The 26,538-nt window shown below is 41.9% G+C and overlaps 2 protein-coding genes and 1 long non-coding RNA gene across 8 annotated transcripts in view; 2 read left to right on the top strand and 1 right to left on the bottom strand.

Annotated features, from left to right (window-relative positions):
• Positions 1–5,759, top strand: part of ABCB10 (ATP binding cassette subfamily B member 10) — a 32,681-nt gene extending 26,922 nt beyond the window's left edge. For 4 of the 5 annotated variants that reach the window (XM_027094128.1, XM_027094126.1, XM_027094127.1 and 1 more), the window contains 3 exons: positions 1,883–1,926; positions 3,686–3,720; positions 4,187–4,821. In XM_027094128.1, coding sequence (XP_026949929.1) covers positions 1,883–1,926; positions 3,686–3,720; positions 4,187–4,418 — 311 coding nt within the window. In that variant the 3' untranslated portion in view covers positions 4,419–4,821. Of the gene's footprint in view, positions 1–1,882; positions 1,927–3,685; positions 3,721–4,186; positions 4,822–5,617 lie in introns of those variants that run through there. The other variant, XM_027094125.1, reaches the window with a different exon arrangement.
• A 4,452-nt stretch (positions 5,760–10,211) lies between these two features.
• Positions 10,212–13,171, bottom strand: LOC113613436 (uncharacterized). Its single transcript, XR_003430259.1, has 3 exons — positions 13,042–13,171; positions 12,024–12,259; positions 10,212–10,925 (listed from the first exon to the last, which is right to left on the bottom strand). It is a non-coding gene; the product is annotated as an uncharacterized LOC113613436 (long non-coding RNA).
• Positions 13,172–13,285: 114 nt separating this feature from the next.
• The window catches only part of NUP133 (nucleoporin 133), a 57,482-nt gene continuing 44,229 nt past the window's right edge, over positions 13,286–26,538 (top strand). Inside the window, exons 1-5 of one of the 2 annotated variants that reach the window (XM_027094144.1) lie at positions 13,286–13,571; positions 15,232–15,350; positions 17,917–18,020; positions 24,365–24,472; positions 26,170–26,304. In XM_027094144.1, coding sequence (XP_026949945.1) covers positions 13,390–13,571; positions 15,232–15,350; positions 17,917–18,020; positions 24,365–24,472; positions 26,170–26,304 — 648 coding nt within the window. In that variant the 5' untranslated portion in view covers positions 13,286–13,389. The remainder of the gene's footprint in view (positions 13,572–15,231; positions 15,351–17,916; positions 18,021–24,364; positions 24,473–26,169; positions 26,305–26,538) is intronic. The other variant, XM_027094142.1, reaches the window with a different exon arrangement.

Here is a 26,538-nt window from a genome sequence, read left to right as displayed (position 1 = left end):
GGCTCGCAGGGCTGTGGCACCATCTGGCCCATGGTATCGGCTCACCCCGCAGGTCAGATCGCCTTTGGGGGCGGTGTTTCCAGGAGGGAAAGAGAAAACAGTTCTATTGCTTTCAAATACAGAAGTGGGACCAATGAATAGAGGAGTAAATCTTTGGTGAAACAGATTTTTTTTTTTAATTACAAATATTCAACTGTACTTCCTTTCACGACGAGCTCTGTCACGGGATGTGTGCGAGCAGGGGGTAGAGGCCTCCACGTCAGAGTGAAGCTGCCGGGTTGGGTGGGGGCAGGAGTCCTTCCAGTGCTAAACCGTTTGCTTGAACTTAGACTGCAGACAGTTTAACACAAAAACGTTTTAAGTTTGTTGTGTATGATTTGTTTCAATGATAGGCAGTAGATGAAAAAATATTTTTTGATAGATTGGGGAAGTTCCGGGGTTTTGATAGATTGGAGAAGTTCCGGGAGTAGAACCACTACTGTGTCGCTGGAACAGACGTGTCCTTGGGCAGGACTCCAGTGTAAGCTGCTGGTGGTGAAATTACCGAGATGGAGGGGTGGGGTTGGGAGCTACCTGTGCTCTGTCCCATGAGCACAGCACCTGCTCGCTTTGAACAGGTGCTGCATGTCCTTCCCTTCGACCAGGACGCTCAAGCTCCATCTCCAGTGAAGTAACCGGAGGTCACGGTCTACCCTGGAGGAAGGCCCCCCGTGTGCGCATTGGCACTGGGGTCTTCAGAGCTGACCAGAGCCCTTGCTGGCCGCTCTGCTGACCCACACCAAGCACTCAGACCCCCACCAACCCGAGAACTGGGAAAGGAAGGGCTTTTCCTCCTTCGCTCCTCGTGAGGGTGGGGTTGCCTGGCTGGGGACAGCTTTAGCAGCACCGCCCATTTCAGTTTAAGTGATTAACTTGTCTCAGATGGAATAATAAGTAGGTTCAGCCAGTAACATCAACCAAAAAGGAATGTCTTCGTCACCAAAAGTGGAATTGAGTTTCCTAACATGAACTAAGTTGGGAGGAGTGAGTTGAGTCCTGCGCTGAGACTTCACCAGTTATAACTTAGGAGAGCGTCCCTGGGGGGAAGGAGAGGGTGGGGTGCAACAGGGGTGAGGAGGGGAAGTATCATCTGGCCGTCCCTCCCCCTTCCCCCACACCACCCCCTGGCGTTTAGTCGAATTTGAGTTTTACAAAGGGGGCTGGCTAGCATGGCATAGTCTATCTGTTGCCCCCATTTTCATACACGCACAAAGTACCGCGTGTGTCGGTTGTTCCCTGGGGCAGGAAAAAGAAAACAGCGTGAGAGTGGAAGTATGGAGTAGTGTTCTGGGCGGACAGTGGAGTTACCAGTCCCAGCTCCTTTCGCTCCTGTCCATCTCACGTACTGCTCTGAAACCTCTAACTTCCTCGAGTTTCCCGTTCGTTTCCTGCTACGAGAGGTGCCCTCTTGCGGGGCACGGCACGTGTGGTTAAAAGCGCACAGCACTGTTCAGACCTCGGCTCTGCCACTGACCAGCTGTGAGGCCTCTCACAGGATATTGTGCCTCAGCTTTTCACCTGTAAAAAGAGAATCATTATAGGATCTACTTCAAAGGCTTGTTTTTGAGATGAAATGAAATAATACATGTAATGCATTTAGGAAATGCCTGGGACGTAGGAATTCCTCAATGTTAGCCATGATAATAATTATTGTTATTATTAATCTTGAGATAGATGAGGAAACATTATAATATTTAAAACGTAGGTTTCTGTTCTCGCATCTATCTCAACTATGACTGGGAGAAACTACCTTCAAATTGCCACATGGCTCATCAGAAAAGCCTGTTACCAAGAATTTTTGTTAAGGCATTCAATTTTAAAATGTATATATTGTCATTGTCAGGTGGGCAGAAACAGCGAATTGCAATTGCCCGTGCTCTGCTTAAGGTAAGCCGGAAGCCTCTCGGCGGGGGTTGGCATTGTTCTTAATCAGGGACCTTGTAATTTGTAATGTGCAACTTTTCTTCTTCTTCCTTTTTCTTGGGAAGGGGCGGGTGGGTATATGGTTGACAGTTCTGGTGAAAGATGAGTTGGGAATTCCACTGAGTACCTGTGGTCCAAATTTAGCAAGTGTTTCCTGAGTATTAGGAGCCAGAGGGAGAACAGTTTAACACACGGATCTTCCATCAAGAAGCATACAGAATATTTTAAAACAAGAATGTCTCTATGTGTGTAACTGAGTCACTTTGCTGTGCAGCAGAGCACAGCATGGTACATCAACTACACTTCAGTACAAAAAAATAATAAAATTAAGCATACAGTCTAACTGGTAGAGTAGTGATTATATCAAAATACCAAAATAATACAAGTATGCTTACTTGTGTAATCTGTAATCACCTGCTAAACTGAATAGTACAGACTTGAAATACTTATACAAGGCTCCTAAGAGGAGAGGGAAAAGCTGAAAGTCATAGACATTGTATTTTTTAGGAAATGATGGCCTTCTCCTTTGTTATATAACTATTCTCCTCAGATTTATAGGTGATTTTTTTAAAAAAAAAAACAGCTTTATTGAAGCATGATTTACATATCATAAAATTGACCAGTTTTAAATGTACTTTTCAGTGACTTTTAGTAAATTTACAGAGTTGTGCGCCCATCACACAATCCAATTTTAGAACATTTTTATCACCCTGATACCCTTTTGCAACCTTTCTGCCTTCCCAGCCCCAGCCCGCCACTAATCTACTTTCTGTTTGTCTAGATTTGCCTTTCTGGACATTTCAGATAAATGGAATCAGACAAGATACAGTCTTCTGCTTCTAGCCTCTTTCAGTAGTATAGTTTTTGGGGCTCCTCCATGTTGTAGCCTATATCAGTACTTTATTCCTTTCCATTCCTTTGTATGGACAGACCACAATTTATCACCCAAGTGTTAATGAACTTCTGGATTGTTTCCGGTTTAGGGCTGTTGTGAATAGCACTGCTCCGAATGAACAGTGTACAAGCTTTTGTGTGGGCGTGTTTTCATTTCTTACGGACGGATTCCTAGACAAAGCTAGAATTTATGTGTTTCTCAGTTCTGTGTGTACTACTCCTAGCTAAACTACAAGCAGGACCTTGAGAGTCTAGACTCCATCTGACTCACCTTAGAGCCCCACTTCGTACTGTTGGTTGATTCACCAGCAGGTTAAAGCTGCACTATGAAGAATATCCGATTCAGTGATCACTGTGATCATGGTTTTTGTGTGAGATCATGCGATCTCAGACACTTACGAGTTTGTTTTTCTTCTTTTGTAGCAGCTTTATTGTGATAGAATTCACACACTCTACAGTTCACCCATGGAAAGCGTGCAGTTCAGTGTTAGCGTATTCAGAGTTGTGCCTCCATCACCATAATCAATTTTAGAACATTTTCATCACCCCCAAAATAGCATCCACACACCACCCTGCCTATTTCCCCATTGACCCCAGTCCCAGGTAACGACTCTGCCCCTGCAGAGCTGCCTGTTGTGGACATTTCCTCTAAGTGGAATCGCACACGAGGTGGACTTCTGTGTCTGGTTCCTCTCGCTCAGCAGAGTGTTTTCAAGGGTCATCCATGTTGTATCACGTATCAGCACTTTATTTCGTTTTATTACTGAGAGTTTGTGTTTTTCTAATAAAATTATGTTTTCTTTTCCTTTTACTGTTTTTCCTTCTTCAGAATCCCAGAATTCTTCTCCTAGATGAAGCAACCAGGTGAGGCTATCTTAATGTGTAATTGGATTAAACCAAATTCTTCCTCTATCACAAACTTTTATTCTGTACTTCAAGTGATACGGCTGAGAATGCCTTACACTTTAAAGTTACGGGGTCTGAATTAATCATGACAGTTGGGAGGCAGTGAGCAGGCCAAGTCATGAGTTGAGGGTTCTAGTTTCAATTCAGACATTTGTGGTGAATCCCTGATCACCAATCAGCAACTGTGCAAAATGCTTTTAACTTACATGGCAGTAGTTCTATGGAGATCAAGGGTCCAAAGCTTCTTTTTTTTATAGTAACTTTATAATATAAAATATAGATAGTTGACCCAAGAAGTTGCAATTTTGATCAGAGTGAAAATTGGCTGCTAATGAGGGGCCAGTGTACGTGCACCAGGAAATACACGCGTGAACAGTGTGCGTGGCCCTGACGTCTTTGCTTTCCTGTGGGCTCTCCTATTCAGTGCACTGGATGCTGAAAACGAGTACCTCGTTCAGCAAGCTCTGGATCGACTGATGGAAGGAAGGACGGTGTTCATCATCGCCCATCGTCTGTCCACCATTAAGAATGCCAATATGGTAGCTGTCCTCGACCGGGGGAAGATCACCGAGTGTGGGAAACACGAAGAACTGCTTTCGAAACCAGACGGGATATACAGGAAATTAATGAATAAACAGAGTTTTATTTCAGCATAAAGAAGCAATTATTGGTAAACTTAATATGAGACACTTTAAATCAAAGCAGCACTGCAGGAAAAACATTTTTTAAAAACCCAGGCTGTATGAAATCTGTAAATCATACTTCAAGCTATTTGAAATCTGCCTATTTTTTCCAAAGATTGTAAAATACTGTTTTGAGATCGACCTGTTCTCAAGACCTTTTTATTCAGAGTTTTAATAATTGTAACTTTCTAAATGTCTAGTTCACTGAAGTTATTTTCAGGTTTTGTACTTTTATCTTGGAATATTTTGATTAATATAGCCTGGCACCTCATTTTCTTTTATCTGCTGTTATAAATTGAAGCTATTGTCAAATGACAACTTTTAAAAGGGAATTATAAATAAAGAGCCTAATTATTTTAGGCCACTTTACCAATCACTGTGTAATCTCTTGGTAGTACTCTACCTACTTTGGGTATCATTGTACCAGGTAGCATAACAGAAGGTGAAAATGTAACCCTTTATTTTATCCTGATAATCTCATAAAGCAAACCTGACATATATATATATATATGTATCTATATATATGTGTGTATATATATATGTATATATATGTGTGTGTATATATATATATATATATATATATACACACACACACACACACACACACACACACAAATAGTTAACATCACATGGCAAGGGGGGATCATGTATGTTCCCCATCTCCTCTCTTCAGAGGTGTGAAAGTTCAGGGACATGTGTTCCTCTGGGCTGAGACTGTGTTTGGATGTGTGTATTTTCAACATTTTTGGCACATAAGAACCTGATGAGTTGTGAAAAGGGAAGAGGCCCCATCCTTTGAATATGAGAACTTCTGATTTCATTATTTACATATTTGTTTCTGTGAATTTGGGAAGCCAGGTATTATCAAGAAGGATGTAAAAATGAATTTTACACTTATGTTGTCTGAGGCATGTATCTTGAAAATTATCTTTTAAGAGTTTATAATTCCTAGCCAAATTTTACAGCTTTTTATCAGTTACTTAGTTTTGACATTTCATTCAATGAGGCTAAATTCCAAAATTATTAATATAACTGTAATGTTCAACCTTAAAACATTTGAAGGAAACTTATACGTTCTTGCTATTCTGCAGAAGATCAAGAAAGCTTAAGAGCTTTTCACTCTTCTGAAAAGAGGACATAACTAACCATCTTTCTTTTATTTGTGGTTATAGTTTTATTCACCTAAATTTCTGAAAATTCCTCAAGCAATGCTGACGCCATTGGATTTGTCGTATTTCATATCGGCACCATTAATTTGCTGTTGCCTCAAGAAAAAGTGCTTTTCTACATTGATAATGCCAGAACCTAAGAAGTGACAATGTTGATGTGATTAAAATGGACGTTTCCTCGTGTCCTAAGTATTGATTAGTTTCCTGATTATACTGGAAGAAACCACTATTTCACGATAAGCATGGAGTATTACATTTATTCTACGTAAGGGAATTTATTAATGAATAAAATGAGTTCAGTGAATGAATGAACTCAGTGTTCTTTGAATTAGTAAACAGTACATCTGTGACAGTAATTTTAACAAGCTTTACTTGTTTTCTTCATGGTTTACTACTATGGTATAGTTCTCAGAAAGATACAATCACAAGGTTGGATCTGAGGGAAATCTCTTTGTGCCATAGAAATATTTACAAAATTGAATTTGATCATTACATTTTATTTTCTTATACAATGTGTTAATTGTGTCTTGGGTAACATTTTATGTCATGGATTAAAATTCAAGCACATTACATTTATTGTGCACTTTATTTCTATTATTATTACAGATGCAGCTTGTCACTTGCCACTCACTGATAGGGTTTTGATATGAGTCTGCAAGCAGTTGATTTACTATGCAGTCAAACCGCTCTGCTAAGGATAATCTGTATCTGCAGCCACTCCCCAGCGCTAGCATCACCACCTCAGCTCCACCTCAGATCACCAGGCATTAGATTCTCATAAGGAGTGTGCAACCTAGATCCCTCGCATGCGCAGTAGGGTTCGCACTCCTGTGAGAATCTAATGCTGCCGCTGATCTGACAGGAGGCGGAGCTCAGGTGGTAATGCGAGCGATGGGGAGCGGCTGTAAATACAGATGGAGCTTCGCTCTCTCACCCACCCTTCACCTCCTGCTGTGCGGCCTGGTTCCTCCGTGGCCTGGGGTTGGGGACCGCTGATCTAGAAGATAAGCAAAAAGAAGTTTAAATCACATGAAAGTCTCCACGTGAAGATAAAATGTCCCATCAGTGAGCTTAGTGTTCTGTGGTCTGCTCTCCCAGGCTCCTCTCTGTGTAAGGTCTCTGACCTTGGACCTGACTGGTTCCCAGGAAATAATCACAAATTAAACCACTATAGGCCATACCCTGTATATGTACTTTTATAAAGTAGGGCTCCACTTAGGGAAGTCCATTTTATTCCATAAAAGTGCCAAAGCTGTTAGAAAATAAGTGAAAACAAATGTAAATGTTGTAAAACATTAAGTATATTAATGAAAGAAGTATATGGAAACTGCATTGTAAATGTTCGTTTGAGGGTGTTTGTTTTTCTCCGTTTTTACATCTGAGGCATCATGGAGCTTAGCTGGTAATCGCCATTCAACCCATTCAGTAAACATTTATGGAGCATCTTCTATTTTGTTAGGTCCTGTGCTAGGTGCTGGCTGCACCTCCCTCATGAGGCTGGCACAGGGGTCCACAAGCTGTGACCTGCTACCTGTTTTGTATGGCCTGCAAAGCTAAGGATGGTTTTTACAGTTTTAAATGGTTAAAAAAAATTCATAATACATGAAAGGTATATGAAATCCAAATTTCAGTGTCCATAAGTAGAATTTTATTGGAACACAGCCATACTCAGGGCAACAGACAGCAAGCTGGAGATTCTTCCTCTCTGGCCCTTGACAGTAAAAGTTTGCAGCCTCCAGCACTGGGGAAAACAACACACATTCTTCACTGCTTGAAGGATGTTTAAACTATGCTGAAATTTAGAGTTATCTCAAGAAGTTCCATTGCCACTAGATGGGGGCCTTGGAAATGACTAGGCCTGGATAATTTCCATGATGAGTTCTTCATTGCACCCCTGCCTTTCCATTTGAAGAGGATCATAATTTCTGTGTTGCTGAGAATGGAATTCTGATAGTTCTACCACATCTGCAGGAAATAATCCTGGCTGCTTCCCTGTTGTTGACCGCAGGGATGAGTCCCACATCAATCAGTGTGGTCGTAACAGAATGGGCTGAGTTTTAGGAAGGTTGGACAGAGGGAGGCACACCTAGGCTGAGAATCTTACACACACACATGCTGCACTTGTGGGGTATTTTTCTTTTTATCTTAATGAAACAAAAATGGGCTTATATTGGACATACTAATTTTTAACCAAACTTTTTTTTTTTTTTTTTTACCGGTATGCGGGCCTCTCACTGTTGTGGCCTCTCCCGTTGCAGAGCACAGGCTCTGGACGCGCAGGCTCAGCGGCCATGGCTCACGGGCCCAGCCGCTCCGCGGCATGTGGGATCCTCCCGGACCGGGGCACAAACCCATGTCCCCTGCATCGGCAGGCGGACTCTCAACCACCGTGCCACCAGGGAAGCCCACCAAACTGCTTTTTTTATTTGATAATATCTTCCCACATCTGCAAGTATTCATTACACACATCCACATGTATTCTTTTTAACCATATAGCATTCTATAATGTGAATATGCTAGAAATCTATTGTTGGACATTTACTTGCTGTATTCTTTGCTGTCATAAACAACATTACCTATATATCTTTGTTTTGATTTCTTTGATTTTTTCAGACAAATTTCTAAAAGTGAAATGGCCGAGTTTAAAGAGCATATGCAAATTATAAGGCTTTTTGATAGACTGTCCTAATAAAAGACTACTAATTCATAATCCCACCGGGAGGCTATACAGTAGGACCTCTTTCTCCACAGCCTTTTCAACATGAGCTATTTTCTTTTTCTTTTCTTTTTTTTTGCGGTATGCGGGCCTCTCACTGTTGTGGCCTCTCCCATTGCAGAGCACAGGCTCCGGACATGCAGGCTCAGCGGCCATGGCTCACGGGCCCAGCCGCTCCACAGCATGTGGGATCTTCCCGGACCGGGGCACGAACCCGTGTCCCCTGCATCGGCAGGCGGACTCTCAACCACTGCGCCACCAGGGAAGCCCGCTATTTTCATTTTTTAAAACATTCCTGCTGGTTCAACAGGCAAACAGTGCTGATGGGTGGTTTAACTTGCATTTCTTTAATTAGTAGTGAAGTTTAAGACTTTTTCATGTGTTTTTTGTCATTTTTAGTCTTTGATTTAGTGCTACTTCATGCCCTTCATACATTTCCATTTTTTTCTATTGGGGTAGCTTACTTTCTCTTACTGATTTTCTTTAAAGTTTACTATTTTATTATAAATATTTTTCCTTCAGATTTTTTGTGTTTTTTGACGTCCACAAATGTAATGGTGTCTCTGTTATCTAATTCTCACAAGTGGGCACTATTAGCAGTTTATCAGAGGCTCAAAAAGGTGACACAGATAGTAGACAGCAGAGGCGGGATCTGAAACAAGTCCCATTTAATTCCAGAGTCTATACACTCTTGTCAGTTACTACACAGTAGTTAGCAAACTGTCCCAAGACAGCTGTCTCAATAACACTTGGAATAAAGACACAGACCTACTAGAGAACGGACTTGAGGCTATGGGGAGGGGGAAGGGTGAGCTGTGACAAAGCGAGAGAGAGTCATGGACATATACACACTACCAAACGTAAGGGAGATAGCTAGTGGGAAGCAGCCGCATAGCACAGGGAGATCAGCTCGGTGCTTTGTGACCACCTGGAGGGGTGGGATAGGGAGGGTGGGAGACGCAAGAGGGGGGAGATATGGGAACATATGTATATATATAACTGATTCACTTTGTTATAAAGCAGAAACTAACACACCATTGTAAAGCAATTATACCCCAATAAAGATGTTAAAAAAATAAATAACACTTGGGAGTGCAAATTGTTAGAAATGCAGACTCTCAAGCCTCAGCCCAACGAGTCAGACACCGAGATGGGGCTCAGCCGTGTAGCTTAGCCAGCCCTCCAGGTGCTGCTGGTGCCCACTTAGGCTGGAGAGCCACTGCACTACACTACCCTTCATTCTGGATTTCCAGAGTAAGTGGCTGCACTAGATTAAATGAGGTAGAAGGATAAACAGGGAAATGGCAGCACTGGGGAGGGATAGAGAAGCCCTCGGCTGCCCCAAGGTGTATGTGATGTCTTCTGTTCCACGTGCCTTCTCCACTCTATCCTCTGGGAGGCCGGCCTCCACAGACTGTCCTCGTATCCTCCTCCCTCACACCCTGGCCTCCCTGCACTGAGGTCACAGTACGAACACTCCCAGTCCCCTTCCTTCCAGGTTGCCATGAGTTGCTGCATCTCCTGACCCAAGGCCACGGCTCTGGCAGGTGGCCCTATTTCTCAGGTTCTGGTGACCACTTCCTTTCTTGGCCCATCTGCTGTTAGGAGCCTCAGGGCTTTACACAATCCCTAATAGTCCTCTTTTGAAATTTTATATATTTATTTTATTTTGGGCAGCGTTGGGTCTTTGTTGCTGTGCACGGGCTTTCTCTAGTTGCGGCGAGCAGGGGCTACTCTTCATTGCAGTGCATGGGCTACTCACTGTGGTGGCTTCTCTTGTTGTGAAGCATGGGCTCTAGGCACTCAGGCTTCAGTAGTTGTGGCATGAGGGCTCGGTAGTTGTGGCGCACGGGCTCAGCTACTCCACGGCATGTGGGATCTTCCCGGACCGAGGCTCAAACCCGCGTCCCCTGAATTGGCAGGCGGACTCTTAACAACTGCGCCACCGGGGAAGCCCCCCTAATAGTCCTTTATTAAACTCTCTACCCAGCTTGAGGGTGCTATCTATTTCCTCTGGGATCTTGTCTGATAGAGTTTACAAGGCCCTTCCTGGACCCTCATTTCTCCAGTCTCCTCTACTTTTACTCACTTGTTGTTGGTTGGTTTGTCTGAAGTCCCTGGAATGTACCAAGCTCTTTGCTGCTTCAGGACCTCTGCCTGAGGATCCACTGCTTCAAACACTCTTCCTCCTCTTCTTTGCCTGGCTGACGGCACGTCTCAGCATAGATGGCCTTTTCTCTCAGAGGCCTTGTAGATCTTCTTCCAAAATCAGGTACCCCAGTCATTCTCTGTCAGACACCCTGCTCTTTTCTTTCATAGTACACATCTCAACTTGTAGTTGCGTAAATAAGTTTGTGTCCATTTGTTCAGTATCCGTCCTTCTCACTGGCCTGTGACTCCATGGGGGCAGGGCCCACGGCTGCTTTGTTTACAGTCATAAACCTCAGCACTTAGCGCACAGTCTGGCACGCGGTGGGTACTCAATAAATCCAGAATGAATGAGTGACTGTCTATTCGCCATCCTTCCTTAGTCATACATCTGGGCTCCAGGGAAGTTCCTTTGAGCACAAAGGTGCTGGCGAGTCGTTTCAGCCCCTGCAAATAGCAACTTTTATAACTGGCTGGTGGACAAACCACTAACCAGACCCACAAAGCCCAAGAACAGATTTATCCCACAAATACCCACTCAGCCACGACTACTCTCATCCCCCTGGTAAGAATGAAACAAGAGGGGAATGCACGGGGCTATAAAAGCTATAAGACTCAAAGATGAGGTGCAAAGTTGGGTTATAAATCTAAGGGGAAGAAAGAGCAAAGCAGCTTGCCTATATAACCTTTGAGTGACTGTCCTGATGCTATAACGTGCACAAAAGAATGGCTTCCCAGGGGAAGTGCCAACACCTGACATCCACATTGTGGTCTCCCACATCATATGCCAGTGTTTACTTAACCATTCCCTTATTTCAACAAATATTTAATGAAAGTCTATGTACCTGTTATGGTGTGCACAAAGGGAACAGCTGTTAAGGCATTCAAAAGGAGCTAAGTGAGAGAGGGTTATGTAAACAACTGTCATGCAGTGTAAAAATATTATAGCCTCTACGTAGGAGCACAGCGGGCAAAGGATAAAGGGATGCCTAGTCCTGTGGAAGGCTGCACCGAGAAGGCAGCACTGAAGTAAGATGATGTAAGAGGCAGACGCTTGTGGGCAAAGGGGGAGGGAAGGCATTCCAGGCAAAAGACACATGTGCAAGGGCAATGCAGGGGGGTGTGGGTTAGGGACAGAAAAGCCAGCCAGAGTTATATCACAAAGGACCCTGCAAGGGAGCTTAGCAAATTACCTTTGGGCAACGATCAGCCAGAGCATTTAGAAGCCCAAGAGCAGCTTCTGGTTTTCCTTAGTTTGTTAAGCGGTGTCAATTAAAAATATATATTCACAACCTGAAAGTTGAGAGTTGTGTTTTATTTGGCAGGAATTTTTAGGACTTCAAGTCCAGGAGGCAGCATCTCAACTAACCCTGAGAGAACTGCTCCAAGGAGGTGGGGGCGGGGGAGCCAGGATATATAGAGGTTTTGCAACAAAGGGCAGGTAGTCTGAATGTCAAAATATTACCGTTAAAGAAAACCAGGTATGTCAAGTTATGGAATTTAGTATTTTTCTATGTATGGGAAGATGCAAGAGTCTGGGCTCACCGAAATCATTCCTTTGATATGCACCTCAGCTATCTGGGGCCAGCATCCTGTGTTTTAATATCCTGAGTTTCCTCAAGGCGCATCAGCTCACCATCAGCTGTGGCTGCAATCGCTGATGACTGACATTCTCTGTTTACTGATACGACAGGCAATATTCCATTTATCAGCTGGCAGCATGGGAGGACAGTGTTGTAAGACTACACAGAGGCACAGAGACTCAAAAAAGAGGTGAAAGTCTACAAGAGAGGGAAAAGGTGAACACGTGAACCAAGGCAGAGGCAGTGCAGATGTGGTTTCTACTACAGATGCTCAGTACAATGTCCCAGGTGTCACAGTGGAGGAGAGTGTGAAGAATGACCCTAGGACAGAGCTCTTCCTTTTTTTTTTTTTTTTTTTTTTCCGGTACGCGAGCCTCTCACTGTTGTGGCCTCTCCCGTTGCGGAGCACAGGCTGCGGACGCGCAGGCTCAGCGGCCATGGCTCACGGGCCTAGCCAGTCCACGGCATGTGGGATCTTCCCGGACGGGGGCGCGAACCCGTGTCCCCTGCATCAGCAGGCGGACTCTCAACCACTGCGCCACCAGGGAAGCCCAGAGCTCTTCCTTTTGCCTTGGCCAACTGCCCAGTTTTACCAAATGTGGCAGAGGTGGTAGTAAGATAGGGGTCCTAATGAAATCGTGAAACCAGCTTTTAACGACTGAATTGTGAGGGGTCTGCAGGACTTCCAGGTGAAAGCGTCCACTAGGCGGCTGTCAGAACCCTGTGGTTTTTGAGCAGGATCTGGTTAGCGATACGGACTTGTGGCGTCACCAACGTGAATGGGAAATGACAAACCTAAAGAATAACATCTAAAACACTGAGTGTGAAACCCAGTGTCAGATTTAACACTTTTCCTCCCTTCTCAGCTTGGACCAGGGAAGAACTCATTTCCCGAGAGGCTCAGGAAGGACCAGCGTGCAGAGGCTTTGCGTTCCAGTTGCTGGAGGGCCACCCCCACCCGCCGGACTGGAGAAGGGCACCTGCTTTTGCTGCTTCACTTCCCTGGAAACTCCGGATTCTCGCCGCTCCAGGACGGGTCCACGTGCACACAGACCCTCTCCCCCTCTAGGGGCCGCCGCCTTGACCACGCCCCGTGGCTCGACGTCACCACCCCACCCCCTCCTTCCCGGTTTCTCCTGACTTCCCGACCACGCCCCGCGCCTCGGCGCGGCGCTTTGGCGTCATCACAGCGCGCCCCGTGGCCTGGCGCGGCGCTTTGACGTCTTCACCACGCTCTCTCCCTCCCCTCAGGTGTTCAAGCTTCGCGCGCTGCCCGAGCCTCAGCTCCACGGTTGAACGTGCGCTCTCTGTAGCCTCTCCCTTGCGTCATGTTCCCGGCCGTCTCCTCTCCGCGGACCCCGGGGCCTGGGGCTCGAAGGGGCCCGCTGGGCGGAGTCGGGCCGGGCTCCACGCCCCGGGCGACCAGCAGGAAGGGTTTGGCCCTGGGGTCTTCGCTCAGCTCTCCGGTGCTCTTCTCGCCGGCCGGCCGTCGTAGCTCGCTGAGCTCGCGGTGAGTGATCGTCCCGGGTTTGGTTTGGCGACTCACAGGCTCACGGGCCTCCAGAAGCCACCAGAACCGGGGACGGCGCGGGACGCCAGTGTATTGGGAGAAGAGACCTCTGTCACCCTTGCATCCTTGTGTGTTATTTTAGTCTCGCTTTAATTCATCAATTGAGTCTTCGCATCATGCACTTTGCATGGAATTACCTTTGTGTAGAGGTGAAGAACACATTGGATTAGAATCAGTGGTTACCCGCCTCACTCTTAGTACCCCTGTGATCTGGTGTAGGTCACTCATGATCTCTTCGTCTGCGAAATGGCGATAATGATACCTGACCAGAGCCTGCGAGGAGTCAGTATGAAATGCCACGATGCAGATGTAAAGTGGAGAGTGAGGACCTCAAACCCTGGAAAATCATTATATGTGCTTAATATACTAACTGCCCTTAATATCCGCTGGTGGATAATTAAAGGGATTTTAGCTACAGAAGTTAGCTTTGTAGCCAAATTAATAGGGAAAAGGCTTTCCATAAGCAATGCGATAAGACTAGTAGTTTTGTTACCAAATAAAAGCGTGGCACACCAGTTCACGTCACTCGTGAAACCGTGGTCTGCATCTCCCCTTTCATAATTAAACTAGAATTTTAGAAGAAGCTAACATGTGTCTTGAGTGGTTTCTTTTGAATTCATCTATCAAAAATGAATTTTCCCCTGCAAAAAGACGGTGATACTGGATCTTGAACTTATAGTTAAAATTTATCTATAGAAGTTTGCAATACTTTAAAGGAGAAATGATTTTTAAAGAATACCTTGTATCCTTTTGCGTTTTGTAAAGTGCTCTTCAAATGGTAATCTTGTGATTGTTTTCTACTCCTTTTGAGAAAAGTCAGTGAATAAAAGTCATACTTGGTTTTCTTTTTTTTTTTATTTCTTCTTATCTTTCGGTAATCATTGAAAGGAAAAACCTTTGTTATAATACTTTGTAAGAAACAATGCTCTCAGTCACTCTGCATCTCCTCAGTTAATCCTGTGATAAGAGGTAGAATAACTTTTATACTAATAAATTTACACTGGTTTTCTGAATGTTAAGAAGAAGGGGAGAAGGAAATATAATTTCTACTGCTGTATCTGTTATCGAAGACCAGGTAGCAGCAGATACTCACGACCCTATTTAATTTCTTGATTTTGATTGTATAAATCTGGTAGATTCTTATAATTCTGTATCTGGTGAGAGCTTAAAGATAATCTAACCCAATGTTTGTAAAACATTTTTGACCACAGAGTATGATAAACTCTATATTCTATTTCGTTTTTTAAAAATGTTGATTGAGACCCATAATTTGAAAAACACTGATCTAGTCCAGCCTTCTTATTTCACAGCTAAGGAGGCAGAGTTATAAAGAGTTTAAGTGAGTAGATCATGCATCTAATTACTAGAGCATGAAAGTCTGAAACCAAGTTTTCCTAAATCCTGTCAGTCTTTTTTTTTAATGAAAAATAAATTTAATAACACAGTATATATGAGCCAGAGTTTTTTCACTGTTATACTTCATCTTTCTTCTTGTTTATCAGAGATTTTCTCTTTATTGTGAAAATATATACATAAAAATTATAATGAATAATGGAAATTTTTAAGTTATGAGTGAAATAATATGGTCCCGTTTCTTTAGAGGAACACCTACACGAATATTCCCACACCACTCCATAACTGAGTCTGTGAACTATGATGTGAAAACATTTGGATCTTCTCTCCCTGTTAAAGTCATGGAAGCCTTAACATTGGCTGACGGTGGGTATCATCTTCCATTTGTCTCTGTTAGCAATGCAAAATGAAGCCTAGATCTGGCATGGAGATTGAAATTTGTGCGTTCTCTGGTATACCTTCACTTCAGTGGAGAGAAATAGGTGGCTTATTTGGTGTTTCATTGTAATTGAGAAATATGATAAATTTGGGAAGCAGAAAGAGTTCATTTTAGCACAATCAAAATAAGTGTTTATGGTTGTACATACTGTATATGCAAAAGTTAGTCCAATTTCAAAAGTTGATTGAGTATATGAGTATATGCTTTTTAAACAAAATCCAAAAAACTACTGCCTCACATTACTGGGTTTAATAATTCAGTAGAATCAAGTCTTACCTCCATTTCTGGATCCTATGTAGTACCCTAGAGGCTGTATGCACAAATTTATGTTATCAGTTTGGTGCACCATTAGAAGATTCTCCTGGCAGACAATTAGAGTGGAAGCGTGGACGGTGCAGCCAACACAAGCTTTAGAAAGACATCGTTAAGGATGAGTTGGGGTGACTAGAAGAGCAAAGTTCAGAGCATCCTGTGATTTCCTGGAACAGTGTTTTTGAGACTGCAGGTAGTGACTGAAATCAGTTTAGTGGTTCATGACCAGCATTTTTTTAAAAAATGAAGTAAAATAGATTGCAAAATATCAGAGTGCTTCTCATTTCGTTTTATTAAAATTGTGTATGAATGCATCATGATGTAAAATGGATTTCATACTGTGAATGACAGTCACAAAAGTTTAAAGTACTCCGTTCAACAAGAAGGAATATTTCTCATCAACTTGAACCGGCACATCTTGCCAGTAAGTCCATGGGAGCTTCAGGTCCAATTATTTTCAGGCAGCTAAACTTCCATGAACCTCTGTCATGCATTGTTCCTATTTTAAATATATATTTTCTTTTCCTGTCTAAAAATTTCAGCTTAAATTGCATTTAAACCTTTTGACACACTCCTGGTTCCTGCCACCAGATCATGTTAATAACAAATAGTACACAGCCTCAGAGGAGAGAGTCTCTAGAAATCAGGATGTGTAAATTGAAGAGTGTGTAAACTTGAGAGGAACTCGTCCTCACGTGGAAACTTCCAAGTGCTAGTCAGTTGGTGTGCTGTGTTAGCGTCCTCGAGGGTTCACCAGTGGAGGATTTGGAGCTGCTGTAGTGCTTTCAGGAAAAGAAAATACGGAGCAGATACTCCAGTTCAGCAAAAAGCCCACCCTTAACCTAGGTATGATGTGGTATTTTAGCTTGTACATTATTGATGCCTTTTATTTTGCCCCTCTACCCTGACTTTAGTTTTATTTATTTATTTTTTTTGCGGTACGCGGGCCTCTCACCGTTGTGGCCTCTCCTGTTGCGGAGCACAGGCTCCGGACGCGCAGGCCCAGCGGCCATGGCTCACGGGCCCAGCCGCTCCGCGGCATGTGGGATCCTCCCGGATTGGGGCATGAACCCGTGTCCCCTGCATTGGCAGGCGGACTCTCAACCACTGCGCCACCAGGGAAGCCCTACCCTGACTCTAAACGAAGAGCAAAGCTCACATTAATTAAATTTCTAGGGCCGCTAATACATTTACTCAGGTTTACCACCAACATGTACAACAGCAATAGAGCAGTCTCCCTTATCCACAGGCGTATGTTCCAAGACCCCCAGGGGATGCACCAGACCCTGTGTGTACTGTATTTTTTCCTGGACGTACATACCTGTGATAAAGTGTAATTTATAAATTAGGCACAGTAAGAGAATGTCCAAGTTGCCAGCGTCACTTCTCTGTGCTTTCAGCCATGTTTAAGTAAAATAGGGTTACTTCAACACAGGGACCGCGATACCGCGACAGTGACTCTGATAACCTGCACTACGACTATAATTGGCTAATGGGCGGGTGGCAAAGGAATGGTTCACCTCCCCATCAGGACATCAGGACAGTGTAAGATTTCATCACAAACTTAAGAAGTGTTATTTCTGGAATTTTCCATTTAATATTTTGGACTGCAGTTGACCACAGGTAACTGATACCACGGAAACTGAGGATGAGGAGTGATTACTGTATACTAATTTAGTTTTGTCACTTAATACGGAATGTAACCCTTTAGGTCACCATATAATTAAGTAATTTATCATACTTTCAGAGAGCTCTTATTTGAAAATCTTGTTCTTTTGAAGGAACGTGATTTTTCCTTGAAATATTTTATATATTTAATGAGGTTTATTATTTGTGTTGCTTTATCAAAATTATGAATGTTACTAAATATAATATTATAAAAAGTAAGATATCTGTCTCTAACAAAACTTAAGAAATATTAAACCTAGGCCCAAAATATACTTTTTGCCTTTAGATATATTTCTAAAAGTAGTTGTCAAGGTTAAATGGATCTCTTGTTTCGGATATTAATAACTCTTGAATTATTCAAGAGTATTTTTTGTTGTGAGTTAACCTCGTGTGTGTGTGCTGATTACTTTTCTAGGTGAAGATGGTGCCAATGAAGATTTTGGTGTGAGGAAGTTTTAAGTTTTTCTTATTCATACTTTAAGATTAATTACGTACCTCATTTTTTTTCTTCAGTTGACGATCAGCTGACTGTTCACATAGATGAAGGTGGATGGGCTTGTCTGGTCTGCAAAGAGAAACTCATTATTTGGAAGATTGCTCTGTCACCTATTACCAAGGTAATGGTTCTTTAGAGAGCTGGAAAGAGAGGAGAGGATTCCTAATTGGCTCTGAATTTTTACCCTAAATTTTTAGAGTTGTTGGAGGACCATAATTTGAATCTACTCAAGCATTATAGATTTGCATTTTCATAGCAATATGAAATACTGAGCATATCATTTCAAAAAAGTTTCTCCCCTTATCATGATTTTAAGCAAGATCCATCTTATTTACATTTAATAAAATTAGAAACATGGAAGTTTTTAATGAATGTCATGCTAGTCACTCTGTCTAATGAAGTCTAAAACTAAAAGCCATCCACATAAGCTGATGAACTGAGTTTATTTATTTATTTTTTTTAAGGTTTTCAAAATAACATTTATTTCTTAAAAGTTAACATGTGCATAATAGGACACCAAAGAACACAAGAAGCGAAATACAAAGTCATCCATCATCACAAGCAGTTTACCATTTGATGTGTCCTTCTAGGTCTCGTTTGTGTATTTAAACACAACTAAGCATCCATTTTTATGTAATTAAGATCATACAGTTATGTATCATGCTTTTCACACATCATGAATATTTACCATTTCAAAGTCCCAAAGATACGAGTATTTTGATAACCAAAAATACACTACACCAACTCAATCTGGAAGGGAAAAAAATGTAATCCTTTCTTGGCGACAAAAACTTCAGAAAAGACAAAAATGGCAACAGCCCTCTAGATAAAGATATTGGCAGAGTTATGATTAAAATACTACATTCCCTTCACGTTCAGTTAAAAATGAGACATAAAGCAACAGAGTACCCAAAGTATAATGCTTTTAAGAGGATTCATTATCTGATCTAAACTATTAAAGTATTAGCAAGGAGGTATATTTCTGCTGAATTACTTAACAGTGTATTCCTATAGTACAGCTAAGAGATGCACACACATCAATGGTTATCATCAAAATATAAAAAGGAACACATCCACATACTTCCCTCCCTTTTATACTTCCTTCTGCCCCTCTGCTACCAACCTAATGAACAAGTCCTGGTTTACATTTCTCAGATGGTTTAACAATTCCATGTCCAAGATGCTACTTTTTTACCAATTATAACAAAGATATTTACAAATTGGTTAATTCACTAGCTCTACTTTTTATCATACATTGTCACCTCAGGACTCCTAAAAAGCCTAGATGTTGCAAAATAATGAATGAACCTTGTCCATAGTAACCATTGGTACTTTACAAAAATGCACATTTAGACCTATGGTTATAACCTAAAACTGTCTTCTAGATATGGAGATACTAGCTAAGAGCCCTTCCCTTCACCCTTCCTCTTACCCCTCCTCCAGCATATCAGCGACTAAGTACAGGACTATATCTAGCTCCAAGAGGTGGATTAACGTAGACGCTCCCAGAAGACACAGCCCTTGCTCCCAGAAGACACAGCCCTTCCTAAAAACCAACAAAAGGGCATTTATTAAGGGGTTATTTTACTACCTCTACTTTTAATATACTTTGGGCATTAGGACTTGCTTATTCTTTAATACACAGCAATATTAACTAAAACACACAAATAGAACAATGGTTAGACAATCTGAACTTGTCTAAAGGCTCATGGGCACAGATCCCTTCTCTGTACTTCCTTCCCTGTCCGCTCCCCGCCTCCCCACCACCCAGTGAATAGTCAGCTTACTCTCCAAGACTCAAGTTTAACAATTTCCACTCCCCCAATACAACCATTCCTATGAATTAACAGAAAAAAAATACTTAAAAGGTGTTACTTTTAACTCTTTATTTTCAACATACGTTGTATACTTTTACACATCTAGAAAGATTAGATGTTTCAAATCCAGATTTAAGTTTGTCCACTATGTATACACGTAGTAACACTGAAGAAACTGCACACAAAGGCTATAGTCACAAAGTGTCTCCTAAACAGGAACACTGGCCTAGAAGCTTCCCCTTCTCATCTCTATCAACCCAGTGGACAAGAATAATAAGCGTCTGTAATGCTTAGAGGGGATTTTAACAATTTTACTTCCTCCAGTTGTTTTCAGAAGTCTTTCCTATGAATTTTAACACAAAGTGTACACAATGTATTTGTCGGCTATTTTTGTCATACACTGGCAACCTCTTTAACATCTAGGAAGACTAGATGTTGTAAATTTGGACCCTCTGTCCTTTATGTACGCTATGTACACAGCCAAGTAAAACAAAACGCAGAGACACACCAGACAATGGTTAGTCTTGGTATAAAGCCCTTTACACTTTCTTCTTTCTCCCTGAACCAGCACAAATAAAATAATGTGTACTGCTCAGAGAGGTGGTTTGATCATTTTGATCACTTCATTTCTAAAAGACAGTATTTCATATGAATTTTAACAAAAGGATATATCTACAAAATATGTTATTACTTCACTGCCTCTACTTTTAACATACTTTGTGCACTTCTAAACATCTAGAAAGACTAGATGTTTCAAATAAGGACTAAAGTTTGTCCACTGTATACACAGTAGTGTTGAATAAACTATGCACGTGTAACAATGGTTAGATCTGAAATTGTCTTCTACATAGGAACATTCTAATCTAGAACACTTCATTTCTCCCAGTACCTCCTTTCTGCCATCCATCCAACATTGGGCAAGTACAGGCACAGGTGTCACTTAGATGTGATTTACAATTTCACTTCCAAAGGCCCTTTTCAGAAGACGGCCTTTCAATGAATTTTAACACAAAGTGTACAAAATGTGTTAGTTTACTAACTCTACTTTTGTCATACATTGGCAACCTCTTTAATATCTAGAGACTAGATATTATAAAATTGGGACCCATTGGTCCAGTATATACAAAATATATACAGTAAAGTTAAACAAAATGCATGTAACATATAGAGCAATGGATAAGTTGAAGTGTTCTAGTACCTGCTAGCAAAACATCTTTTGCAATCTTCCCTCCCACCTCCCTAAACCCAATGAACAAGCACAGAGTATACTGTTCAGAGAGGAGGTTTAACAATTCCATTTCCAAAGACAGTATTTCCCATCAGTTTTTAAAAGCTATTTACAAGAAGCATTATTCTACTAAAATTACTTTTAAATACATCAAGCACTTCTAAACATCTAGAAAGAATAGATATTTCATATAAGAACTTACTTGTCCACTATGTACACAGCACTGTTAAATAAAATTGCACACATGTAACAATGGTTATAATCTGAGGTATCTTCTAAATATGACCATTTTGGCCTGAACCATTTCCTCCCTCACTTCCTTCTCTCCACCGCCAATCCAGTGGACAAGTACGTGCATATGTAATGCTTAGAGGTGGTTGAACAAATTCATATCCAAAAGTCATTTACAGAAGACAAGCTTTCTTATGAATTTCAGTAAAGTATACAAAATGTGCTCATTTTACTACTTTGTCATACACTGGCAACCCCTTTAACATCTAGAGACTAGATGTTGCAAAACTAGGACTCAATTTGTCCATTATATACACGATATACACAGCAAAACAAAATGAACATACAAAAAATGGTTTTGTCTGAAAATGTCCAGGTATGAACACACTAGCATATTACCTTTGCAATTCTTTCCCTCCCTCCTCCAAACCACTGAACAAGTATAGAAAATAGTATACTGCTCAGAGAGGTGGTTTAACATTTAACATTCCCAAAGACAGTACTTCCTGTGAATTTTAGCAAAAAGTTATTTACAAAGTGATATTTTACTACCTCTACATCTAACATACGTTGGGCACTTCTAAACATCTAGATGGACTAGATGTTTCAAATAAGGACTTAATTTGTCCACTATATACAGAGCAGTACTGAATGAACTGCACACATGTAACAGTTATAATCTGAAACTGTCTTCAAAATACCAGCATTCTAGCCATTCTAAGACCAATCCCCTTCTCTCTCTCCCCCCTCCACCAACCCAGAGGGCTATAATGCTCAAATTTTCAGAAGACAATCTTTCCTATAAATTTTAACACAAAATGTATTATTTACTAACTATTTTTGTCATACACTGGCAACCTCTTTAACATCTAGAAAGACTAGATGTTGTAAATTAGGACTCATTTGTCCATTATATACACTATATACACAGCAAAGTGAAACAAAATGCAGGAACATAAAAAAGACAATAGTTAATCTTGCCTCACTATAAACACACTGGCAGAGATCTCTTTGCACTTCCTTCTCCTCCCCGCGACCTTGAACCAGTGCACAAACAAACACAGTGCATACTGCGTACTGTTCACCCCTCCCCACCCGAACAACATTTCATACGAATTTTAACAAAAAGATATTTACAAAATGTCTTTTTACTACCTCTACTTTGAACATATATCAGGCACTTTAGAAGATCTAGAAAGACTAGGTATTTCAAAAAAGTACTTATTGTCAACTACACGTACAGTAGTAAGGAGTAAAATGCATACACAAACCAATGGTTCTAATATGCAAATGTCTTCTAACTGTGACCAGTCTGGCACAGAACCTTCTTTTCTTCCTCCTCAACGTCTTCCATTCCATGTCCTCTAACCCAGTGAACAAACGTGGTCCTCTGTGGCTCCTGATGTCGCCTCTAGAGGCGGTCAAACAACTCCATTTCGAAAAGTCATTTCTAGAAGACATTTCTTTTCTACGGTTTTTTTAAAGAAACAAATAGGCATTTACAAGACATGTGACTTTAACTCTATCATATGTCGGCAACCTCTTCACATCTAGAAGGCCTATATGTAGCGAAAAGTTTTCTTTCGAAAGGTTAGGGGGAAAGTTGAGAGCAGCTTTTTCATATTATATACACAGGCCTTCTATAAACGGCCAGTAAATCTTCCCAAAGGGTGGCGGGCACTTCCTACTGGTGGCACGTGGTACGTGATTCTCCCGTTTCTATCTTACGACATCGAGGTCTTGGTAGAACGACCACCAACCGCCCGATGACCCGATAACGTTCCACCGGTCGTCGACCGGGGCTCCGCTCACCTTCCGGGCCCGTTAAGGCCTTTGTCCGTTGTTGTCCGGACGAAGTGAGGTCTCGTCCAACTGGGGCAGAGAGGTCACCTCAGGTCCTGGATCCGCGCGGGCTCCAAGGCCTAAGGGTGGTTGAGCTGGCGTCCACGTAGAGCCCCCTTCCCAGGCCCTCGAGGCTCTAACGGCCCTCCGCAGCGTTCCAGTGGCCGCCATTCTTCTCGCCCTTCCACGCCCGACGCCCAAAGGCGCCACGTCCTCGGTGGGCTCCCGGAGGCTTCGCCTAAGCCCTGCAGTGTGGGGTCAAGAGACCCGGCGGTGGGTGGGATCTGGGCTCCAAGGGTCCGCCGCCATTAGGTCGCGGAGGTGGGGGTGTGGGAGCAGTTCGTTGCTGCTTCCAGGCTTGGGCCCTGCCAGTGGACGGCTGCGGCGAGGGCTCTGGGGCTCGGTAAGACACAGCCTGAGCTTGTCCCGGGGGCCCCCCAGTTCACCTGCCCACCAGAGGCCGGAGGGCCTGGAGGGCCCCGGGCTAGAAGGCCGCGATCCGCTTCTCACCGCGCTCTCTGCCGGAACTCTCAACTGAGTTTCTTAGAAGATAGGAATGTATTTCACTGAATCTACTGAATGATGCATAATAAAATAGGAAAAAATGATACCAGTTTTTATAACGCTAATTTAACTTTCAATTGTCAACTTCTCACACGGGGGTTTTCATTTGTACATCCACTACCGTACCCTTAGCAGCCTCTTTTTCTTTCCGCTCCAGATCAGGCATACTCTCCTGTACCACTTGTGTTCACTGGGCCATTGTTCCACTGGGACTTGGGCTCCCACTTACCTAAACTCTTCACGTCTACTGGCCTCTGTACTGCTGCTACCTAGAAAACCGTGTTTGTAGTTTTAGGCGCATAGGTGAGGGAGAGGGCCTGGGGTGGGCATCCTGAGTTAGCAGAGGAACAATGATACTTGGCTGAGTCTAAGAAATGTTTTCTAGGTGACTTGGAATACTAACTCCGTGGTCATGCAGATTTTAAATGTCAACTAAACAAATCAAGATTAGACTGGGAAAATTCCATAGGAAGCCTACACACTTCTTTCAACCAATAGACTTTTTGGTCTGGGAAGAGATTGGAGTAGTTTATATTAAGGGTCTGGTCTAGCTGCTACGTTTTCCTGATTCTATATCTCTTAAGATATTTTGTTTTAAAATTACTGAAAATGATGATGAAAGCCTGATCAAAAAAATATGAGAAGAAAGAGTATTTGTAGAATGGTATTTCCAGCAATGAATTAGAATCTAAAATATGCAGAGAAGGGAAATAGTGAAGCCAGATACATATTCAAAAAATTGGATTTGACATGAAAGATTTTTTGTTTGGATTTGTTCTATAGTTATCTGTTTGCAAAGAACTTCAGCTACCACCTACTGATTTCCACTGGAGTGCCAACTTGGTGGCTCTCTCTTACTCTGCTACCTCAGGTGAAGCACATTCTACTCAGGTAGGTGACTTAAATGCTTATTGAAGTACATTTTTTAAAATAAGGGAGTTCTAAAGTTGGAGGAATCATCCAGCCCAGTTCTGAAGCATAGCTGTAAAGCTACAGGAATCAAGACGGAGAGGTGACGGCAAAGAGATGGACACACAGGGCAGTGGAACAGAATAGAGAGTAGAGATATAGACTCGCTCAAGGATGGCCCTTTGATCTTTGACAAAGGCACAAAAGAAATTCAGTGGATCAAGGATGGTCTTCTCAGTAACTGGTGTTGGAATCATTGGCTGTCTTTATGGAAAAAAGAAGCATTCCTCCTAAACCTCATTCTTTATGTAAGGATGAACCCAAAATGGATCATAGATCTAAATGTAAAATGTAAAACTAAAAACTTTTGGAAGAAAACAGGAAAAAAAATCATCATGACCTGGGATTAGGTGAAGAGTTCTTAGAAATTACCAAAAGCATGAGTCATAAAAAAAAAAATAGATAAATTGGACTTAATCAAAATTTAAAACTTGGCTCTGCCAAAGGCACTGAAAAGAAAATGAAGAGAGAACTACAGACTGGTAGGAAATAGTATATTATATAAATATTATATACGATTTATCTATCCAACAAAGGACTTGTATGTAGAACATAAAATGAACCCTCAAAGCTTAGTAAGAAAACAGACAACCCAATTTAAAATAGGACTTGAATGCTTTACCAAAGAGGATATAAGGATGTCAAATAAGCACATGAAGAGGTGTTCACATCATTAGCCATTAGGAAAATGCAAATAAAACAAGTGAGATACCACTAGACCCCTGTTACAGTGGCTGAAATTAAAAGCACTGACACTACCAAGTGCTGGCGAGGATGTGGAGCAACCGGAACCTCATACATTGCTGGTGGGCCTGCTGGTGGTACAGCCACTTGATTTTCACTTCTTATAAAGTTAAAGTACCCTTGCCCTATGACCCAACAATTTCATTCCTGGCTATTTACTTTAGAGAAAGTAATGCTTATGTTCACACAAAAAACAGCACGCTAATGTCATAGCAGCTTTATTTGTGATAGCCAACGGCAGAAACAATCCGAATGTCCTTTCAACTGATTTATCCATAGGATGGAATCCTACTCAGCAGTAGAAAGGTATGAGCTACTGATACATGCAACAACAACCTGGATGAATCTCAAAGACGTCATTCTAAGTGAGATAAAGGTTATATTCAGTGTCAAATATAACCAGAGTCAAAAGGTTATATTCTATATGATTTCATTTGTTTGGCATTCTCAGAAAGACAGAACTATAATGATCGAAACGGTGATTGCCAGGGGTTAGGGTAGGGAAGGGTGTGACAGTAAAGGGAAAGCGTTAGGGAGTTTTGGGTGCAGATGGAAGTGTACTGTATCTTTATCGTGGTGGTAGTTATATGAGTCTACACATGTTTTAAGATTCACAGAACTGTAAAAAGCAAAAGATTTTATGTGGTCTGAAGAGAAACCAGAGTATAAAAATTCATAGAACTGTAAAACAAAAGGGGGAAAATGTCAGTTTTACTGTATGATAATTTTTTTAATATGAAAAAAAGGAATTTTTATTTCTGATTTCTGTTAATCAATAGTACATTGCCCTAGTTTCTTTATATCAGTGTCAACAAACTCCCGATTTGGGCTCCTTCTTTTATTGTGGTTACTGAGTGTTATGGTCTTGTTTTGAGGCTATTGCTGTCATGGTTGCCACCAGAGAAGGATCCATCCGCTATTGGCCAAGCCTTGCAAGTGAAGACACCTACACAGAGACGTCCGTAGATCTGGGAGGTGATAAGACTTGCAGTTTCCTAACAACAGTGCAGGTATATGATATTCTTTTATATTTATTGGAAAGCTGTGATTTGGCTTGGAAGTGGGATTTAAATGACTAAAAATTTGGGGTTTTGAGCACATCATACAGGCAGGGGGTGGGGGGAATCAAAAAGAGGCAAGAAAAGAAAGTCAGGATCTAGGATTTGAACACTTAGACAGAGGGAAGCCCTTCTCATAGGACTCTGCAATATCAGTAGTGCATAGTAGCTGATGTTATTCATTTC

The sequence above is a fragment of the Aethalodelphis obliquidens genome, unplaced genomic scaffold (genome assembly GCF_003676395.1).
Source record: "Aethalodelphis obliquidens isolate GAN/ISIS:26980383/991018 unplaced genomic scaffold, ASM367639v1 scaffold87, whole genome shotgun sequence".
Lineage (NCBI taxonomy): Eukaryota > Metazoa > Chordata > Mammalia > Artiodactyla > Delphinidae > Aethalodelphis > Aethalodelphis obliquidens.
The sequence above is the reverse complement of the archived record's forward strand: the minus strand, read 5'-3'. Positions and strand labels throughout refer to the sequence as shown.